The 23,029-nt window shown below is 43.4% G+C and overlaps 1 protein-coding gene across 3 annotated transcripts in view; it reads left to right on the forward strand.

The window, feature by feature from the left end:
* The window catches only part of SNX13 (sorting nexin 13), a 308,184-nt gene extending 286,682 nt beyond the window's left edge, over positions 1-21,502 (forward strand). For all 3 annotated transcript variants that reach the window (XM_033930947.1, XM_033930946.1, XM_033930948.1), the window contains 2 exons: positions 8,449-8,561; positions 19,226-21,502. In XM_033930947.1, coding sequence (XP_033786838.1) covers positions 8,449-8,561; positions 19,226-19,473 — 361 coding nt within the window. In that variant the 3' untranslated portion in view covers positions 19,474-21,502. The remainder of the gene's footprint in view (positions 1-8,448; positions 8,562-19,225) is intronic.
* Positions 21,503-23,029: the final 1,527 nt, after the last annotated feature.

Below are 23,029 nucleotides of genomic sequence, written 5' to 3' on the forward strand. Positions count from 1 at the left end.
AGCAGAAACCGATAGCGTGGAAGAAATGTGGTCGACTTTGAAAGCCACCATACAAGAAGCGACAAACCACTATGTTAAATTAGTAAGTAAACGGCGAAGGAACAATAAGCCACAGTAGTTCACTGCGGAGATCTCAGACCTCATCAAGGAGAAGAAAAAAGCATTCATCTCTTACAAACAATTGGGGAAACAGACTACCTGACCAAGTCAAATGCCGTCAAAACAGCAGTCAGGTAGGCTAAATTCCACATGGAGGAGTCTCTGGCAAAGAACATCCAGAAAGGAGATAAATCCTTCTTCAGGTATATCAGTGACAGAAGTAAAAACTCAGGCGGAATAGTACGTCTTAGGAAACCAGACGGAGACTATGTGGAAAAGGACTCGGAAAAAGCCCAACTGTTAAATGAATACTTCTGCTCAGTCTTCACCCGAGAAGCGCCGGGGCTCGGCCCTCAGCTACAGACAAGGGTTGACTCAGTTGACCCGTTTAGTAACTTTGAGTTTATGCCCAGCAGTGTCTACGGTGAGCTGTCAAAGCTCAAGGTTAACAAGGCAATGGGGCCTGACAACCTACACCCCAGGGTGCTCAGGGAGTTGAGTGATGTCTTGGCGGAGCCACTGTCCACGCTCTTCAACCTCTCCCTTAGTACAGGCAGCATCCCGTTGGACTGGAAGATGGCTAACGTCATTCCACTCCACAAGAAAGGCTCAAAGATGGAGGCAGCAAACTACAGACCAGTGAGTCTAACATCAATAGTGAGCAAACTAATGGAAACTCTAATCAAACGCCAATTGGATAAGATCCTGAATGAGGAGAATCTACGGGATCCCCATCAACATGGATTTACTAAGGGGAGATCATGCCAATCCAATCTGATCAGCTTCTTTGACTGGGTGACGGGGAAGCTGGATGTTGGGGAGCCCTGGACATCGTATACCTGGACTTTAGCAAAGCATTCGATAGCGTACCACACCGCAGGTTGCTGAGCAAGATGAGTTCTATAGGATTGGGCGACATATTGACGAAATGGGTTGGGAACTGGCTTGGAGGTAGGCTTCAAAGGGTAGTGGTGAACGGCACCCCCTCCGAAATGACGGAGGTGATCAGTGGAGTGCCCTAGGGCTCGGTCTTGGGCCCGATCCTATTCAACATCTTTATAAGAGACTTGGCAGAAGGGCTTCGAGGTAAAATAACATTATTCGCCGATGACGACAAACTAAGTAATGTAGTGGGCAAATGCATAACGGACGAAGATTCAATGCCCGACAACATTATGCACGACCTACTCCTACTGGAGCGCTGGTCTAGGACCTGGCAACTCAGCTTCAATGCCAAAAAATGCAAAGTTATGCACCTGGGCAGCCAAAATCCATGCAAGACTTATACCCTTAATGGCGAGATCCTAACAAGAATGGTAGCAGAACGAGACTTAGGGGTGATCGTCAGTGAGGACATGAAGGCTGCCAATCAAGTGGAGCAAGCTTCATCCAAGGCAAGACAAATCATAGGTTGCATACGCAGGGGTTTCGTGAGCCGTAAGCCAGAAGTCATTATGCCATTGTAAAGATCCATGGTGAGGCCCCACCTGGAATACTGTGTGCAATTCTGGAGGCCGCATTATTGCAAGGATGTGCTGAGACTGGAGTCAGTTCAGAGAATGGCCAACCGGATGGTCTCGGGACTCAAGGATCTCCTATATGAAAAATGGCTAGACAAATATACTCGCTTCATACATGCTCGTAAACTCCAGTGGCATGATAAGCCCATGTACCATGAATGAAAGATTAGGTTCTTACCTTTGCTAATCTTCCTTGTAAATACACACTTTATTTGGGGACGACTATAAAAGCTTATAATTCCGTAGGCCTGCCAGGACTTTATAGGAAGCCTCAAATTCCAGAGACTTGAGCTCCACCCCTCTCATCTCACCACTACCCCCTGAGGACTTAGGAGCCAGCAATTCTGGAGGCCGCATTATTGCAAGGATGTGCTGAGACTGGAATCAGTTCAGAGAATGGCCAACCGGATGGTCTCGGGACTCAAGGATCTCCCGTATGAAAAATGGCTAGACGAGTATACTCGCTCGAGGAGCGCAGAGAGAAGGGAGACATGATCAAGACATTCAAGTATCTCATGGGGGCGCATCGAGGCGGAGGAAGATATCTTCTTTTTCAAGGGTCCCACGGCAACAAGAGGGCATCCGTGGAAAATCAGGGGCGGGAAACTGCGAGGTGACACCAGGAAATTCTTTTTCACTGAAAGGGTGGTTGATCGCTGGAATAGTCTTCCACTGCAGGTGATTGAGGCCACAGCGTGCCTGATTTTAAGGCCAAATGGGTTCGACACATGGGATCTATTCACAGGGCAAAGGTAGGGGAGGGTCATTAGGGTGGGCAGACTAGATGGGCCGTGGCCCTTATCTGCCATCTATTTCTATGTTTCTATGTTTCTAAACCTTAAGAAAGGCAGTCATATTGAGCATTGGAAAATGACTAATAATAATTAACTAATACAAATAGTACACATTTAGGGCTCCTTTTACTAAGCTGCGATAGCGGTTTTACCGCGCGCTTAGCTTGCGCAGAATTGCCACACGTGCTAGATGCTAATGCCAGCATTGAGTGGAAATTCTGCACGCGCTAAAAACGCTATTGCAGCTTAGTAAAAGGAGCCCTTAATTTTCCCCATCACCAAATTTCCCCGTCCCGCCCCACCCGGCTACTTTTTCATGCCACCTGTCTGGAAAAAATTTCTGGGGAGAACACTGAAAAAGGAATATATTTCAAAAGCCACCACACCACACACATAACCATGTGAGCCAAATAGGAAAAAAATGTGGCGAACAAATGGAAAGCTTAATTCAGTTTCATGAATCTCCCCCCAAAAACTCCACTGAAGTATATAATTACTTGTGGCAACAAAATTGTTTCAATATAATTCATTAAGCATTTTCATTCTTCAGCCAAACCCCCTACTATCATGGGAAGAAACCAAAATAATGTCACAGTTCCACCTTCAACATTGGAAAGAATAAGTGGATCAACTTACCTATAGCAGGTCCCGATGCAGCCCTTTCTGAAATCGCGGCTGATCTTCTCCCCCGAGGCACCGCCTCTCCTCCGCCTTCAGGTTTCAGTAATGCCTGTCAGACCGCAGTCAGTTCTCCCAGGCATCCTTCAGTTCACCCGACAAAGAAATCTTTGTATCACATTTCTGCTGTGTCAGGGTGGCAAAAATGACTCACTTCACTTCCAAGTGGCAAACCAACAGTGATTATTGATCCAATTCCCCAGAATAGCGGCTAAACCATGTAAGACCCATGAAGCTGTAACTGAGGTCTATTTTTCTCCACATTTTTGTGCTGTCTTTTTCTCCATATTTTTGTGCTGTCTATTTTTTTGATTCTGTGGCTTTACATGTAGCAGTGTGGTGCTCTATAAGTGTCTAGCATAATTTTTTCTTTTTGTGATTTTGAGTTATGCTTCATATTTATATCTAGTATGATTTCAACTACCCCAACATTGACTGGATAAATGCTGCATCAGAGAATGCTAGAGAGGTAAAATTCCTAGACACCATAAATGACGGCTTCTTGGAGCAACTGGTCCAGAACCGTCCCCGTTAATGATTTTCCCGTTCTGATGAAGTGATAGCGAAACGTGTCGGCTAAGGGGACAGAAATCATATATATAAAAGCTAAGTTGGCTTTATATACATAAATTACAATATAAATTATTTATTTAATGAATACTACATAGAAGAAATAAGTAAAAAGAGAAAAAAGTCGTTAAAACGTCAAAAATGCTAGGCTGGGAGTAATGAGGATTTTACCACCGTGAGTTATGCTACTCGGGTGGCTGTCTGAAAATCCCTGGATACCTGAGCATTGACGTATGTATAATTAAGTACATTACAAGACTGGTTCTTTATCTCCTGTGGAAGTAATATATTAGGTGATTTGGTGAATTGATAAAAGAGTAAAGTATTTTGGAAAATGGTTCAAAAATACTATCATGGAAGCGCAGATCAGATGCATTTCACGTATTAACAAAGGTGGGATCCCTTCCTGCATAGTGCGGATTCCGGTGAGATTCCGGTAAGATGCACACTGTTTCTTCTTTTCTTCCAAAAGTGGTTTCCACTTTCCATATGAATCAGGAGATTCAGCTTACTGCTTTTGCTATTTCCGACTTCAGGGAACAGGACCGGTTGTGGCGGTTCTTGGACGCATGCAAGCTATTTTTTGCAGTGCCTGGAGATTACGAATGAGTTTCGCCTCTCTTACCATCTGCTTGTTCTGACAAGTTCTGCCCACAGGGGCAAGCCAGCTTCAAAGGTCACCATTTCCAGATGGATCTGTGTGGCCATTTCTGCAGCTTGCATTGCGGCCAGAAAGACCCCCCCCACACACACACCTTTGTGGTGAGGGCTCATTCTACCAGAAGTGTTTTGTCCTCTTGGGCAGAGTTGTCGTCTATTTCTTTGGACGAGATTTACAGGGCCACTACCTGGTCCTCTTTGCATATGTTCATCAAGTTTTACTGTATCGATGTGGCGGCCAAGCAGGATGCTGCTTTTGGTACCTCTATTTTTGCTGCAGGCTCATCAGTCCCACCCTGATTCTCTGGGACTGCTCTGTTATGTCTCAATCGCCCCGGAATAAAGTGGGATTGTACAAGAACGAACGATTTGGTTTTTACTTTTGCTAATCTTCTTTCTTGTAAATCCACACTTTATTCTGGGAACCCACCCTATTCTTTGCTAATTCGCTGATTGTCTGCCTTTCCAAATAATGGCAGGCTGGATTTCTGTTTTCTGACCAGCCTTTATAGGAGTGCCATCATAATGGGTTTACCACTTAGTTTTGGAGGAGGGGTCCCTAGTTAGGGTGCCTCCTTCTGACAGTGTTTTCTTGTCGTTCAGGTTTCTAATGTTTATTGACCTGGTTCAGTTATGTTTACTTGTAGCTGTTTTATATTTCTTGATATGAGCAGATTAGATTTATTGGTCGGAGAGTGTCCCCATACCCCTCTCTCTCTCTTTTGTATTTGTCCTCCACAGATGTTCCTGGCTGCTTTACGACTAAGTCCTCAGGGGGTAGTGGTGAGATGAGAGGGGTGGAGCTCAAGTCTCTGGAATTTGAGGCTTCCTATAAAGTCCTGGCAGGCCTACGGAATTATAAGCTTTTATAGTCGTCCCCAAATAAAGTGTGTATTTACAAGGAAGATTAGCAAAGGTAAGAACCTAATCTTTCATTCATGGTACATGGGCTTATCATGCCACTGGAGTTTACGAGCATGTATGAAGCTGAAAGCTATGTTGTTGGTAGTTTCATTACCAGCAAGGCCACCCAAGGCGGGCAGGTTTCAGAGGAGATGTCAGACTAATGATGTACCACCAATATGGGCAGCAGATGGGCAGTGTTTGATGTGACAACGGCAAAAACATTGAATGTTTATTCTGCAGAAGAAAGGCCTGGCAATCTACTTCTGTATTCTGCCACGAAAACGTGATATTATCAAGTCGCTTAAACTCTAATACGAATCAATGGCACCTATCTCACATTAAAACAGGGGTGTCAAACTCAAATCACATAAGGGGCCGAAATCTAAAACACAGGCTAAGTCATGGGCCAAATTTTTTATTAAGATACTTACCCCCTCCTTTACTAACGCACAGCGTCAGATCAATCACCGCCGCCGCCAAAACTCACGCTATGCACCAGCAAAGGAGGGGGTTAGTCTTAGTAGACGTATAGGGAAGCAACCTCTCCAATCTCACACTGGCTATGTGCTACATACAAAATAAATAAAAAAGACTTTTCCTCTCTCTTTTAGGTCCCAATTCATTCTTGCTGTCTAACACCAGCTCTGACAGAATACACACTTCAAATCTGACATATTGTAATCACAAAATAGGAAATAAATTATTTTTTCTACCTTTTGTTGTCTGGTCATTTTGCTTTTAGTCCCAGTTTCTCTTTCTGATTTTATCTATCTTCCAATTCTCTTTCCAGTGTCTGTTGTCAATTTTTTTTCTCCTCTTCTCTCTTGCTCTAGACCCTGTCTCCAACATATTGATTTTCCCTTTCAACTTTTCTCCTTTTTTCTTTTCTGCCTCTGTCCAATCAAATCTCATCCTCTTTCTCATTCTTCTCCATCTTTTTAAATTTTCAGCTACCTAGCAATTGTCCATCTTCTCTTATTCTGTAGCTCTCCCATTTCCCATCTCACTCCTTTCCCATCCTCCTATTTCCTTCTATCTCTCCTCCTCTCTCCTCGTGGTCCAACATTTTGCTCCCTCTCTTTTCTGTTGTTCTTCTTCCCTCCCCCTTTTGATACTGAACAATGAAATGGAAGGAAAAAAGAGATGCTGCATCTCTCTCTCCCTTCCACCCCCAGGCTTAACATTTCTCCCTCCTTTCCATCTCTAGATCCAACTTCTCTCCCTTTTTCTTCCCAACTGCTCCCATCCCATCTCTCCCTCTGTCTGTCTGCCTGCCTCCCTCCACCCCCACCCCAGGTCCACCATTTCTCCCTTTCTCTTCCCAACGGTTCTCCATTCAAGTATCTTTTTCCCTCTTCCTCCATACCACCCCAGGTCCAACCTCTCTCCCTTCATCTCTCTCTCTCCTCACAGCCCAGCATGTCTTTCCCTCCAGCGCTGGTCCCTCTCTCCTCACAGCCCAGCATGTCTTTCTCTCTAGTGCCGATCCCTTTCTCCACACAGCCCAGCATATTTTTCCCTCCAGCGCCAGTCTCTCTCTCCTCACAGCCCAGCATGTCTTTCCCTCCAGCGCCGGTCCGATGTTGCTGCCAAGCTGAAATATCTGCCGGCCTCGGCAATTTAGCAATGTTGTATGTGGCTCCCCCTCCTTTTCACCTGCCGCAGTCTGTCTCCAATGACGTGCAACTTCCTGTTTCTGCCCGGGTGGACCACAGCAGACGGAAAGCAGGAAGGGGAGCCACAGACAACACCACCAAATCACTACCGAGGCCGGCAGACTTTCTAGCGTGACGGCGACATCAAACCGGCATGGGAAGGAAGACGCGCTGGGCTGTGAGAAGGGGAAGTTCGAGAGCATTGCCGCGGGCCACATAAAAAGGCCAGGCGGGCCGGATTCAGCCCGCAGGCCTTGTGTTTGACACATGTGAATTAAAAGATCGCTAACAGAGCCACCTGGAAGACCTATTGTTGCAGCCATTGGTTCTCTTCTAGTACCTGTTTGATTTTTAAAGACCTTTTGTACCAAAAATTAGATCATATGTATGTGATTCTAGTCTTATAATCAGTCTTCTGGATGCTTTTGACGGAGACATGTCTAATCTTGTACTAGTAACTCTAGATATAGGGGGAAAGGGGAATGATGACATGTATGCCACCTTTTTGTTGCTTTGGCATTTCAAAGTTGACATTCAGAGTGGTGGGCACTGGAGGATTAAGTGACTTGCCCAGTGTCACAAGGAGCAGCACCAGGATTTGATCTCACAACCTCTAGGTGCAGAGGCAGCAGCTCAACTAATGAACCACAGCCCTTCCTCTATACACAAATATTCCACAAGATGAGGCCTTATACATAATACAACAGGTTTTAGATCAACGTGGTACCTTTAAGATGTGGCCTTGGAGCATCAGGCCATGGCTATGTGGCTCGATGTTCCTAAGATAGTAAAATAAACACAGCTTATGGCTGGGGTTACTTTTCTAGCAAAAACATGGCTTGTGGTGTTCACAACAAGCTGTGTCTTAGAAATTACATAGTAATGGGGAGTTTTGCATGCTTTCCTTCTCATTACTATGTAGAACATAGTAACCGAAATAACACTACATCACAGCAGGATAAGATGGGACTTACTTTGTTAGTTGCTGAGATATCGGTTCAAAATAGTTTTAGTTATTTGAAGTAGCTGAGGAATATCTAATTTGTAGAGTAGTATTTTGAAAGCCAAGGTTCAAATCGTGCTGATGCTTTTTGTGGTCTTGTGCAAGTCACTTAACCCTCCATCCAATGCCACAGATACATACTTAAATTATAAGTTCTCTGAGACGGAAAAGTACCTGAATGTAATTCACCTTGAACTACTACTGAAAAGTTGTGAGCTAAATCCAAATCTGTTTCCCATTTGGTTCATTCAGAGCAGGGGTCTCAAAGTCCCTCCTTGAGGGCCGCAATCCAGTTGGGTTTTTATGATTTCCCCAATGAATATGCATGACATCTATGTGCATTCACTGCTTTCAATGCATATTCATTGGGGAAATCCTGAAAACCCGACTGGATTTCGGTGCTCAAGGAGGGACTTTGAGATCCCTGATTCAGAGCATAGCATCATTTCCAAGACTCAGTAATACATATTTGTTTTTTTTTCTTTTACTGAAAGCTTTTATAGAACATACATAAGCTTAACTTTTAAACATGACTTCATGAACATATAAATGCTGTTTTGCAGAGATGCATTTTGGCCTAATGGTATTTTAGCAGAGACTGCTCCACGGAGAGAGAGAGCTATTAGAATGAGAACAAGAGTAGCAGCAAAAACAAAATTGCTTGAAATAATGCCTGGTGAGTGTATTTCTTTATGTAATTTAAAGGGCAATTTCAGAATGTTTGTGAATAGTTGAAAAGTATGCAGGTACTTTAGCCTACAAACTTTGTACCAGTTTTCTGAGGGAAAGTATAAGCATACTTTCCCTTTAAAATTGCTTAAGGAAAAAAGTACCCTACAGAATTTGCAACTACCTTTTCTGCTGATAATTTTTCCCTTCTAAAAATACAAAACTTGGTGCATTGTTGCCTCCTAGTTCCAAGCTCTCTCTTCCTATTGGTTAAAACAATGTCAATTGCCATATATGCTTTAATTTGGAAAAAGGGTAAACAATTCTTAGACAATCAATTTGCCAGGGTAAATGTTTAAAAATTTCTCTCTTAAACATGTATTGTGGTATTTTTGTGAGACAGAATGACTGATAGAATGCTGTTGCTTTTTGAGACCAGAGATGAAGCATAAATTATACTATATTTTTATTTCAAGGCTCTCTCAAATGTTTTCTATATAAACCTGGATAATGAAAACTCCAAATCAAAATATCCATAAGGAGAGAAATACAGCATTCTGTTTAGTGTACTATCTTTCATTCCATCATCTTGCTAGATAGAGATCCTCTGAGTTTATCCTATCCCTTTATAAATTCCATTTCTGCCCCTACCACCTCTATAGGGAGGGCATTTAAAACATCTACCACCCTTTCTGTGAATTAATATTTTTTTACTTTTGCTTTTTCCTTCTTTCAGCTTTATTTTATGTTCCCTTGTCTCTCACTGACACCCGGTTGGTGACTGCGGTATCTGGAGCCCAATCATGATATCTCTTCATATAAACTTTGTTCACAGATGTCAAGAAGAGTTATCAGAAGTTGAAAGAAGCAATGCAAATGGGTTTTTTGATGTTGAGAAAACTGTTCAGTTGACGTCTGAATGGTGCCAGGAGCTGCATCAGATACTAGTGATGCATTAACATCACCAGTGTCTAGGCCTCTACTTCTTTGACATCAAGCATTGATAGCGGCTACCATGTTCAGTCTTCCTCCAGTCCCCTCCTAAGGGAAAGGAAGGATTTATCGTTGTCCTCATTGATAACGATGCCATGCACTGAATGAAGGCATGTTGAATTTGTATTTGTTTATTGCTTCACACCAGTGGGTTCTGTGTTCTTGTGCTCCACTCTTTCACCATTTCCTTTCCAGTCACCTGCATAGTTGCTTGTCTGTCCTCAAAGATTCGGTGAACCAGGGGGAAGTTTGATTTTGTTTTACTTTGCGAGGGGGATTGTGTTGGTTATTGTTTGATTCCAACTTGCTAACATTGATGTAGTGTAGTTTGAAGGGGAGGTTAGGGATTTTGCTACTGTGTTCTAGAAGAGATTTGGTCTTGTCCTCCCTCGCACTAATTTCCTTGATGGCTTTGTTGTTCTGGTTCTCAGTTGTGAGGTTTAGGCAGAAGTTCAGGAGGTAGTAGTCAGTCCAAGAGATTGGGGTCCATTTGATGTCAGTAGTGAGATTGGTGGGGGTGGACACAAGTATATCTAGGGTGTATCCTTTTTCATGTGTGGGACCTGAGGGCATATTAGTGATTTTTCACTCTTCGAGGGGCAAGGAACAGAAATTTGGGACTCTGCTATAGTCAACCATATACACATTCAAATGGCTTACATCTGGGAAACGTAAGCCCAGATATCTAACAAGCTCATCAGAATCCTTGAGCCCCACAAGTGGTCTCTGAGCATTGCTTTTCATCTCCAATTTTCAGCATTGGGACTTCAGATTGACCTTTTCACCACTGGTGAAAATACCAGACTTCTATCCTTCTATCCCAAGGATGCCTTGCCCTCAGAGGTATTCTCAATTCTATAGACCTGGTCCTTCCTGTGTGTATATCTTCCAGTCTCTCATACTGCAAGAGCCCTTCAGATTCCAGCAAAGGCCAGACACTACTGTCTTGTAGTACTTGTATCAGCACAACAAATATATAACCCTACGGACTCAGCAGTTGCCAATAAGTCCAATGTATAAAATAGTCTGTAATTGGCTCACTGTTTTAATCCTCAGGGAGAGTGTTAGGCCTTGCAGGAATAAAAATCTATTCCAAATGCTGTAAATAAATGGACATCAGTATGAGCTCTCAGAATATAAATGTAGACAGCGCTCATTTAGACTTATGTCTGGTGCTGGTAACCTATGAATTGCTACCTGAGCTCATAAATCCTACGGTTATATTCCGAGAGCTCTTACTGATGTCCATTTATTTACAGCAGGGCTGCCCAAGTCCGGTCCTCGAGATCTACTGGCAGGCCAGGTTTTCAGGATATGCACAATGAACATGCATGAGAGAGATTTGCATACCAAGAAGGCAGTTCAGGCAAATCTCTCTCATGCATGTTCATTGTGCATATCCTGAAAACCTGGCCTGACAGTAAATCTCGAGGACCGGACTTGGGCAGCCCTGATTTACAGCATTTGGAATAGGTGTTTATTCCCGCAAGGCCTAACATTCTCCCCGAGGATTAAAACAGTGAGACAATTATAGACTATTTTGTAGTACTTGTGTCATTTGTATGAAAGTTAAATGAAAAGTAATGCTTCAACCTCCATAATTCATTGTTATTTGAAATCCCTTCATCTCAGTTGGTGAGAACTGTCTGTGAACAGGTTGTTTTGCTATTGCATGTGAAATGGAAGCATGCAGCGAGCAGTTGGTGTGATTTAAGCAACATGCCATTATAGAATTTAACTGTTGAAGGAGTCCTAAGTGAAATTCACTACCACATGCAAGTTGTTTATGATGATAACTGTGTTGATGTGAGTTATGTGCCTCACAGGGCTAAAAATGTAAAGATTGTGAACTGGTAACAGCTGATTTGTGTGATCGAAATTGAAATAGACAACCCGTTACAGCAACAGATAAGAAAGGTTGATGAACACGTAAAGACCAAACAAGAGATACTCAAAGCCTTGCATGCAACTTTGAAGGAACTCCTGAGAAGAATTCTGAAACACAACAAGAAAACATGACAATCCTAGGTCTCACACAGTATATTACAGGTTATTAAGGAAACTTTTTTCAACTGAGGGCAGTGTCATAATAAGGGGGGAGTTAGGGGGCAGTCTGCCCTGGGTACAGTCTTCCTTAGGGTGTTGGCACCCCTCTTGCTTTCCACTCCCCTACCCACTCCTCTCCCTGCCGTGTGTGTGCCCCTTCCCTCCCCACAAATACCTTTTTAACTTCAGCACGAGCAGCCAAGAACTTTCTGCTCATGTCTGCTTCGGTGCTCTCTCACATCACAGGAGGAAATGACGTCAGAAAGAGCGCCAAAGCCGACGCGAGCAGGAAGATAAAAAGGTACGGGGAAGGAGCACATGTGCACAGCAGAGGGGGGGAGGGCAGGAGAGGGGCGCCATTGCCCCAGGTGTCGCTCACCCCCACTACACCAGCAGCTAGAATTATTACAGGGGCACAGGGGCTTCGTGTTTCAAATATATTTCACCTTTGCTGAAGCAACTATATTGGTTGCCAGTCTTTTATCGAATTGAATATAAGATCTTGTCAGTTATTCATCAAATGGATTATGGTGAAGCTCCTTGGCATTTGGTTCAAACTTTGCTGATGTTTGCAATCTCAGTCGGCTATGAGATTGTCTATTGAGTTAGATGCACTAAGTGAAAACTTAATATGAACATTTCAAACACTGTTGAAGACCCATCTGTTTATTAGAGCTTTCCACTAGAATGGGTAGCTTTTTAAGCCTTCAAATATCCTTCATAAAAGAGAACATCAGCATTTTCTGGGCCTGTCATACCCCAATAGAATATCTTCCAGATTTCTACAAGCATATATTGCATTTTATGAAGATATTTTTCTACATCAAACCTTAACCACAGAAGCCCCGCTTTCCTTGAGACCTTGCGGTAGGTTCATTAATAAAGCAGCATTTTCAGCTATGGTAGTCCTCTTTGGAGTTCACCACATTGTAGTGCTCTATCTCATTATAGAATCCTTGGCTAGAGCCTAGAAGGGTATTGGTAGTCTATACACACTACACTCAGTTTCATCATAGCAAAGTGGTTCTGTGACCCAACCCTAAGTTCTTGCTGAAGGTGTTACCTTTCCACATCAGTAAAGAAATAGTTGTTATCCCAGGACAAGCAGGCAGCATATTCTTGACTGATGGGTGACGGCACCGACGGAGCCCCGGTACGGACAATTTTAGAGTGATTGCACTCTAAGAACTTGGAAAGTTCTAGTAGGCCGCACCGTGCACGCGCGAGTGCCTTCCCGCCCGACAGAGGCGCGCGGTCCCCAGTTTCTTAGTTTCCATGGAGCTAAGAAGACGCATGTTTCAACGGCTGTTGAAAACTTTTGTTCTTTTCGCCTTCCCGCTCGCGTAAACTTTTTTCGCCCCGGCGGGGCCTGTTGCCACCATCGAGGCCTCGGCCTTCGATTTGGCAGAAGCCGTTTTTACCTTCATGCCCCCTCAACCCGGGTTTAAGAAGTGCCAGCGGTGCGCTCGACCAATTTCACTCACAGACCCGCACAACTGGTGTCTGCAGTGTCTTGGTCCTGACCATCGAGCGTCTACCTGCACCCGCTGTGCGACTTTAAAAAAGAGAACTCTTAAAAACCGCCAAATCCAACAGCGGTTATTATTTGGCGCCGAGATGTCTGATTCCGCAGCACCGGCACCGGCATCGGCCCCATCTCAGTCGGCACCTATTTCATCGATACCGCGCCAGCGTCGCACCCTGCAGGTAAGCCGGCTAAGAAGCCTTCCCCGTTGGAGCGTCCTCCGGTCTCAGAAGCAGCGAGTCCAATCCTGCCGGCCTCGAGGCGCCCACGGAAGCGCTCCGCTCCTATCGAGGTGAGCCCCTCGACATCGGGTTCCTCATCCTCGGAGCGTAGAGCGGCACCACAGGTACCGCAGAAGAAAAAGGCGGTACCAGTGCCTTTGCTGGACGAGCGGATTGCTGCTGTCCTGCAAGTGCAACTTAAGAAGCAGTTACAACTCCTCCTTCCTGCACTGTTGACACTGAACCTTCCAGTCCCGGTCCAGTCTGAGCCACCGGTACCGACAGTGAAGCGCCCTCTTTTATCGGCATCCACTTTGTCGGTACCGGTCCACACTGCTTCATCGACTTCGATGCCAATTTTAGCTCCGGAACTGAAAGCTCAGCACCAGGCGGTGCAGACTTCGATGCCGATGCAGCATGTCACATCTCCCGGTACCGTATCTATGAGGTCGGGTAAGTCGGCGCGCAAAACCCGACACCTGGAACCCTCCACTCCGGAATCTCGAGACCATGGCTCTCATATTAGGGATCCTGATTTGTGGGGCGACTCTGAAGACCCTTTTCTGTCTGAGGGCGAGTGTTCCTCTAACGAAGAGGATCACTTTATTGCAGATCCCTCTTCTAAACAAGATTCCACATCCTTTACCTCTTTCTTAAAAGAGATGTGTAAATCTCTTTCTATTCCCTTGGAGGCTGAGTCTAAGAAATCCAAGGCATTCCTTGATGCTCTGGACTTTGACCAGCCTCCAAGGGAATTTCTCAAACTTCCTCTCCATGACATCTTACGAGAGACGTTTTATAAAAATTTAGAGACTCCCCTGACTGTACCAGGAGCTCCTCGTAAACTGGACTCCTTATACAGGGTTATACCCATTCCTGGTTTTGACAAACCTTAGCTCCCGCATGAGTCTCTTTTGGTGGAATCCACACTAAAGAAATCAGCGGGAGCTAGTGTGTATGCCTCAGTCCCTCCTGGCAGAGAAGGAAAGTCAATAGACAAATTTGGCAAACGTTTATATCAAAATGCCATGTTAGCCAATAGGTCAGGAAACTATGCTGTTCATTTTTCATTTTATTTAAAGCACCTCATTCAACACATGGCTGCTTTTGAAAAGTACCTCCCTGACCGCAAGAAATCTGCTTTTCATGCCTGCTCTTCCTCTCTTCTCCAATTACGTAAGTTCCTAGTTCGGTCAATTTATGACACTTTTGAATTGACTTCTAGGGCCACGGCTATGTCTGTTGCCATGCGTCAGTTGGCATGGCTCAGAGTCTCAGAGCTCGATGTAAATCATCAAGACCGCCTAGCGAATGCTCCCTGCTTAGGTGATGAGCTCTTCGGAGAGTCCATGGATTCCACTACACAAAAGCTGTCTGCCCATGAGACTCGGTGGGACACTCTCCTGAAGACTAAGAAAAAGACTCCACCTGCTCGGCCTTTTCGCCAACAATCCGCCTACCAGCGCCGCTATGCTGCCCGTCCCTTGCCTCCAGCTACTCAACAGCCTAGACATCAGCGCCAGCAACAGCGACAACCACCTAGGCCAGCCCAGCAGCAACAGGTGAAACCTCCTCCACCACAAAAGTCTACCCAACCCTTTTGACGTGGTTCTCCAAAGCAGAGCCAGTATTCAACCATCTGCTCTTCTCCCTCGACCCATAGGAGGACGTCTTTCGTGTTACATCAGCCGTTGGGAGAACATCACATCGGATCAGTGGGTCCTCAACATCATCCGCCACAGCTACTCTCTCAACTTTCAGACACGTCCTGCACAAAGTCTGCCAAGAGAGTCTGCTTTGAACACCTCTCAGTCTTCTCTCCTTCTTCAGGAGGTTCAATCCCTCCTCCTCCTGAACGCCATAGAGGAAGTTCCTCTAGATCAGAAGGGGCAGGGATTCTACTCCCGTTATTTTCTGGTCCCCAAAAAAAAACAGGGGATCACAGACCCATCCTAGATCTTCGCGATCTCAACAAATGCTTGGTCAAAGAGAAATTCAAGATGCTTTCTCTGGCAACTCTTTATCCTCTTCTCCATCAAGACGACTGGCTATGCTCCCTCGATCTCAAAGAGGCATACACTCATGTACCCGTCAATCTGGCCTCCAGACAGTACCTCCGCTTCATGATCAATCATTGTCAGTACCAATACAAGGTGCTGCCCTTCGGTCTTGCCTACTCTCTGAGAGTGTTCACCAAATGTCTGATTGTGGTGGCTGCCTTTCTACGTTCCCACCACCTTCAGGTGTTTCCTTATCTGGACGATTGGTTAATCAAGGCCAATTCATCTCAAACAGTACTCCTGGCCACCAACCAAACCATCCTGTTTCTACAACTTCTGGGGTTTGAGATCAATCTACCCAAATCTCATCTCATCCCCTCTCAGAGACTTCAATTCATTGGAGCGGTGCTGGACACAGTCCTCATGAGAGCATTCCTGCCGTCCAACCATCTTCAAACTCTTCAATCTCTATGTCAGCAGGTACTTCCACAACGTTCCATCTCTGCCAAGCAAATGATGATACTCTTGGGTCACATGGCCTCCACAGTCCATGTCACACCCTTCGCACGTCTTCACCTGCGCACTCCTCAATGGACCCTAGCTACCCAGTGGTCCCAAGCGACGGATCCTTGCTCACGACACATATCTGTGACATCATCTCTTCGTCAGTCTCTACAATGGTGGTTGATATCCTCAAATCTCTCCAGAGGTCTTCTGTTTCATCTACCTCCTCATCAACTTGACATCACCACCGACGCCTCCCCTTATGCCTGGGGAGCTCATTTGAACGAATTCCAAACTCAAGGACTTTGGACAGCCCAGGAAATGAAACATCACATCAATTTCCTGGAACTCAGAGCGATGTTTTATGCCCTCAAGGCCTTCCAACATCTTCTCTTTCCTCAAGTCCTCCTGCTGTGCACAGACAATCAAGTTGCAATGTACTACATCAACAAGCAGGGGGGGACAGGCTCTCACCTCTTGTGCCAGGAAGCCCAGAAGATTTGGGCTTGGGCAACAAATCACCAACTATTTCTGAAAGCTATCTACATTCAAGGAGAACAGAATTCCTTAGTGGACAAGCTCAGCAGAATTCTCCAGCCTCACGAGTGGACACTCGATCCTTTAACTCTACAGTCCATCTTCGCTCAATGGGGCACTCCTCAGATAGACCTCTTTGCAGCTCCTCACAATCACCAGCTGCCCCTCTTCTGCTCCAGACTCTACTCTCCTCACCATCTGGCAGCGGATGCATTTCTCCTCGATTGGTCCAATCTGTTCCTGTACGCTTTCCCTCCTCTGCCTCTCATGTTAAGAACCTTGTTCAAGCTCAAGAGGGAACGAGCCACCATGATTCTGATTGCTCCACGGTGGCCCAGGCAACATTGGTTCTCCCTTCTACTTCAACTCAGTTCCAGGGAGCCTTTTCTTCTTCCACTGTTTCCTTCTCTGCTTACGCAACATCAGGAGACCCTTCTGCATCCCAACCTTCCGTCTCTGCACCTGACAGCTTGGTTTCTCTCGGGCTGACTTCTCATGATACTCTTTTGTCTCAGCCCGTTCGTTCCATTCTGGATGTCTCCAGGAAACCGGCCACTCTGCAATGTTACCATCAGAAGTGGACACGGTTTTCTTCCTGGTGTCTTCTTCATCATCATGATCCCACTTCCCTTGCAGTGGAGACCTTGTTAGATTATCTTCTTTCTTTGTCTGACTCTGGCCTCAAGTCTACTTCCATCAGTGCTATTGCTGCTTTTCATGAGCCAGTCCATGGAAAAATTCTCTCGGCTCATCCCTTGGTGTCCAGATTCATGCGGGGTCTTTTCAATATGAAACCACCTCTCAAAGCCCCTCCTGTGGTCTGGGATCTCAATGTGGTTCTTTCCGCCTTAATGAAGCCTCCATTTGAACCTTTGGCTACCGCTCCTTTCAAGTTTCTTACTTGGAAGGTACTTTTTCTTATTGCTCTTACCTCTGCCAGGAGGGTCAGTGAGCTACATGCACTAGTTGCTGATCCACCGTTTACAGTCTTTCATCATGACAAGGTGGTTCTGCGTACACATCCAAAGTTTCTCCCTAAGGTTGTCTCTGAATTCCATCTCAACCAATCCATTGTTCTGCCTGTCTTCTTTCCGAAACCTCACTCTCATTCTGGAGAACAGGCTCTACATACTTTGGACTGTAAGAGGGCTCTAGCTTACTATTTAGAGCGTACTAAGCCCCACAGATCAGCTTCCCAACTATTTCTCTCCTTTGATCCGAATAAATTGGGACGTCCTGTTTCTAAACGTACATTGTCTAATTGGCTGGCAGCGTGCATTTCATTCTGTTATGCTCAGACCGGACTGACACTGGAAGGTTCTGTCACGGCCCATAGAGTTCGAGCTATGGCAGCATCTGTAGCTTTCCTCCGTTCCACTCCTATTGAGGAAATCTGCAAGGCTGCTACTTGGTCCTCAGTTCATACTTTTACATCTCACTATTGTCTGGATGCTTTCTCCAGACGGGATGGACACTTCGGCCAATCTGTTTTGCAAAATTTGTTTTCCTAATGGCCAACCTTCCCTCCATCCCTCTTTTTGTTAGCTTGGAGGTCACCCATCAGTCAAGAATATGCTGCCTGCTTGTCCTGGGATAAAGCACAGTTACTTACCGTAACAGGTGTTATCCAGGGACAGCAGGCTGATATTCTTGCGTCCCACCCTCCTCCCCGGGTTGGCTTCTTAGCTGGCTTATCCTAACTGGGGACCGCGCGCCTCTGTCGGGCGGGAAGGCACTCGCGCGTGCGCGGTGCGGCCTACTAGAACTTTCCAAGTTCTTAGAGTGCAATCACTCTAAAATTGTCGGTACCGGGGCTCCGTCGGTGCCGTCACCCATCAGTCAAGAATATCTGCCTGCTGTCCCTGGATAACACCTGTTACGGTAAGTAACTGTGCTTTCTACACTTTTTACAAACCCAAACATAAAAGGCCACAAAAGAAGTCACATTCTGAACTATGAGCATGCTTTAGCATACTACTTTAAAAGAACCAAATTGATCAGAAAATCTACACAGTTATGTGTCTCTTTAGACCTAAACACCTTTTGACCTAAACACCAATCACAAAAAGAAAATTAGTAAATTGGCTAGCTTCTTGCATCCAGTTATGTTGCAAACAGGCAGGTACACCTTTCAGCTCCAGCATGAAGTCTCATCGATTTAGGGCTACTGCAAAGCAGCAACATTTTCTTCACTCCAAACTTTGCATTTCTTCCTGGACCAGGCTATAGTAGTAGACAATGCTTTTGGCCAAGCTGACCCTTTAAGCTTTCAACTGCTGTGTATTGTCAGTACAGGCTGCTCTTGAAATTTGAAAAGTACAGAATTTTAATAGCCTTACGCTTGGGATTTGCCCACTTGTAGGCCTACCTCAATCCTGTTTGTCAATGGAAGAAGCAGTTTTGCTCACCTGTAGTAGGTGTTTTCCACAGACACTAGAATAGATCAAGCACATAATCTCTTTGACTTCCTTAAGAACTGTGTATTTCCTTAAGATTTGGAACTAATTGAGGAGCTGAGGAAACTAGTGTAAATGGGAAAGGCCACAAATGCTAAGAACTCTAGGTTCTGATCCTTGGGAGAGCAATTATGCCCCTTCTCCATCACATGGCATCACCCACTTGTATACCTGATCAATCCTGCTGTCTATAGAAATACCTGTGACAGGTGAGCAGCATTGCTTTCCTTTCATGGCTGCAACAGGAAACAGGTTTGCTTTTCCTTCTACTCCTCTTGTAAAGGACAGGTCTTACTTTTGTGTATTTATATAGAAATTAAGCAAACATGATTTTTTTTATTTAGAACTGTTTGAATTCATATTATGTACAATTTTTCTTGTTTCTACAGATGAACTGAAGCATATCATTGGAGCTGAAACAACACGAAAAGGCATTCTCCGGGTCTTTGAAATGTTTCAGCACAATCAATTAAATAAGAGACTAGTGTATGTTTTTTTAGAGGGCTTCCTGGAAACCTTATTTCCACAGTACAAATTTCATGAGCTTTTCAATAAATTGCACTCTAGATCAGAGCGAATGAAGAAATACAAAGAAAGACTGCAATCTTCTCAAACACCTTCTTTGCAGAAAAGGTGACATTCCAGATTTGACAGCTGCACTCTACAAACATTTGTAGTTTTTGTAAAGAACTACCATGTAGTGGCTTCGGCAGTTCCTCTGAGACTTCAAATACACATGCAGTTTATGCACCAGTCTTTTAGTATCACATGTGAAATTAACACATCTATAAGATCTGTAGCACTTCTCATTCTCATAATACAACCACTATCAAGATGGGTTTGTATATCATAAATGATCTGGTGCATCATGCAAGACTCAGAAGAAGCTGGCCCAGCTTATAAGAATTATGAAAATATAATATCAATTCCTTCAGTTTCTGGCTGAAACATCAGAAGACCATCCATGTTTTCATTGTCAGCAATGAAACAGAGGGCAAAATTAAGCACAACTAAGGTAACAGAAGATTTGGCCAGTATGTGCTGGCACTGGGATATTGTGCAATGTAAGTTTGAGGGGGTGATATGAATTTTGTATACTAAGTGAACTGCCTTACACATTTGGAACAGCAGTTGGCAGAGAATCCATGGAACTGCTAGTTCAAAAGAGGTCAGAGAACGGCTCCCGGTGTTACTAACAGAAGACTGGGAAGGTTTGATGTTCACATCCCCAGCTGTCTTTTTCTTTATGAAGAGAAATATAAGGCTGAGTAAAATTTGTGTTTGGGTTTCCTCTTATTTGGGGAAAAATGCAGAAGTTAAAGTACAGTACATTTAAATGAAATGATTTGTGAACTCTGACAGATCGAACACAAGTATCAAACAGTTGTCACTTCAAATTTAATATCTTATCATTTTTAAGTCACATCAGTTTATACTATACTGTGAAATCAGAAAGACAACATTTAAGTTTGTGCAACCTAGAGAAGATTTTATTTAAACCAGGCTTATTACATTTTAAGGAGAACCATGAATAAGCTAACCTTGTAGAGATACTCTTTAAATTACTTTATCTCCTCAAGAATTTAAAAACAGGCACATTCTTCTTAAGTTAAATAAAACCATATTTCTTATCTTTTGAATGAATGCACTAATCACATATTATGTAAGAAGACATTGTCAAATATTTAATTCTTGATGTGGCTTTTAAATTTTTTATCTTTGAACAAGGCCATCCAAGATAAATTGTTTGCTTGAGTGAAAAGATACTTTCTGAGGTGAGGGAAAATAATTTTTTAATGTGCTGACTAGTTAAATGATCAGTTCTGTCAGTGCATTTGTCTGTCCCCTGCCCAGTGGCACAGCTCCCCCCCAAAAAATAAAATTGACTGTATGACACCGAACAAATTATTTGGAGTAACTCCAGCCATTTGGGGTATTTTGAATGTTTGCTGAAAATGATTGTGCCATTATCCAACAAATGCACTTGTTTTAGCCTTAATTTTAATAAAAAATAAATATTTCAGTTGACCTCTCAAGCGTTGTGCTACTGGTGTTTGCTACAGTTCAATAGTTAATTTTAAATGCTAAAAGAATATGTACCAAATTTAAAAGAAAAGTAAAAAATAGACATTCTAAAAATCTAAATTTTAATTTTGTGCAATAATTTCACTTAAATGCTTATATATTTGAAAAATTGTAAGATAAAAAATTTTTTAATAGGATGATCTATTGTGTTCTTCCAACAACTTACATTCTGTTGTTGCTGTATCTGTTAATTTAAGGACTTGTTTTAAAAGTCTTTTGTCACTCCTTGTTTTTTTTTGTTTTGTGTTTTTTTAAAAAAACCACCTCTTGTTATTTGAGCTATGTTCATCTGAGCATGGTTTGCATATAACAAGGGAATATATGAAGAGCACATTCAGTGAATATATCTGTCAAAAATGAATTGTGCATATCATTGTACAGTGAGTGTCAAATATTTGCCCAGTTGTTTTGTCTATGCTCTTATTTTCCCTCACTTTAGGTTTCTTTAACAAAAATACAAACTACAAGTGTCATTGTTATTTATATTAGACTGAAGAAATCATAATTTTATCTGAGAGTTTTTTTTGAAGGGGGGCAACAGAAAAGCTGATAAAATTTATTATACTAATAAAGTATTAACAAAAAAGGTTTCTCCTGATTTGTTAAAGAATTATTTAATTACTACCATTGTTTTTTATTTGTTCATGTGTTCATCAAACATTCAATGGACAATTATACCTGCATTAGTTATGTGTGTCATTTAGTTATATTTAATACAACATCAAAATAGAGGCAAATGTCTATTGACAAGAGTGTAAATGTCAGTAGTTCATGCTGCTTTGTGTATTCCAGGTAAGGAGAAGTCCTAGCAAGCACTTTCCTCCAGCAAATTTATTGTCCCTTTTATATTTGAAAGCCTATTAAACACTATTGTTGCTATCACAGAGACATGGTTCAGTGACTCCCATGGATGGGATGCAAACATACCGGGATATAATCTTTTCAGGAAGGACAGAGATGGTCAAAGAAGTGGAGGAGTAGTTCTCTATGTAAAGATCGATATCCAAGCGACTGAAATGCACGGGATCCGAGGAGAGGAAGAAGTGATATGGATCACTTTGAAAAGACAAGATGAAACTTCTATTTTTGTGGGTGTAGTCTACAGACCTCCAACTCAATTGCAGCAAATTGATAAAAGATCCGATTGTGGATATCCAAAAGTTTGGAAAGAAAGGGGAAGTGCTGCTGTTGGGTGACTTGTCTGCTGGATGCAGACTGGAATGTTCCGTCTGCGGAATCAGAAAGAAGTAGGGAGATTGTGGATGCCTTTCAAGAGGCTCTGCTCAGACAAATGGTAATGGAACCCACAAGGGAAAAAGCAATACTAGATCTGGTCCTCACAAATGGGGAGAGTATCTCTAATGTTCAAGTGGGTGCCCACCTGGGAAATAGCAATCATCAAATGGTTTGGTTTGATCTAACAGCTAAAGTGGAGGGCGGCCACACAAAACTCAAAGTCCTAGATTTCAAATGTACAAACTTTAGTAAAATGGGAGTGTACCTGAAGAAAGAAATGTTAGGATGGGACGACATAAGGGAAGTGGAAAAACAGTGCTCTAAGCTGAAAGGAGCAATAAAAATGGCTACTGACCTTTATGTGAGGAAAATAAATAAAAACGAGAAAAAGGAAACCGAAATGGTTCTCTAAACTTGTTGTGAAAAAAATAAAAGCAAAAGAGCTGGCGTTCATGAAATATAAAAATACTCAAGAAGAGGAGTACAGAGAGGACTACCAGATGAAACTGAAAGAAGCCAAGAGACAGACATCTGGCGAAAGTGCAAGCAGAAGAGCAAATGGCTAGGAATGTAAAAAAGGGAGACAAAATTATTTTTTTCAGATATATTAGTGAAAGGAAAAAGAAGAAAAATGGAATTGCAAGACTAAAGGTGATATGTATCGATATAGGAAAAAGCAAGCATGTTAAATACTTCTGTGTTCACGGAAGAAGATCCTGGAGAAGGACTGAGATTGTCTGACAGTTACACACGAGAATGGAGTAGATACCGTGTTGTTCACAGAAGAAAGTTTATGAACAACTTGAAAAATTGAAGGTTGACAAAACGATCTGGATGGGATCCATCCCAGGATATTGAGCGAACTCAGAGAG

This window comes from Geotrypetes seraphini, chromosome 2 (assembly GCF_902459505.1).
Source record: "Geotrypetes seraphini chromosome 2, aGeoSer1.1, whole genome shotgun sequence".
Taxonomy (NCBI): Eukaryota; Metazoa; Chordata; class Amphibia; order Gymnophiona; family Dermophiidae; genus Geotrypetes; species Geotrypetes seraphini.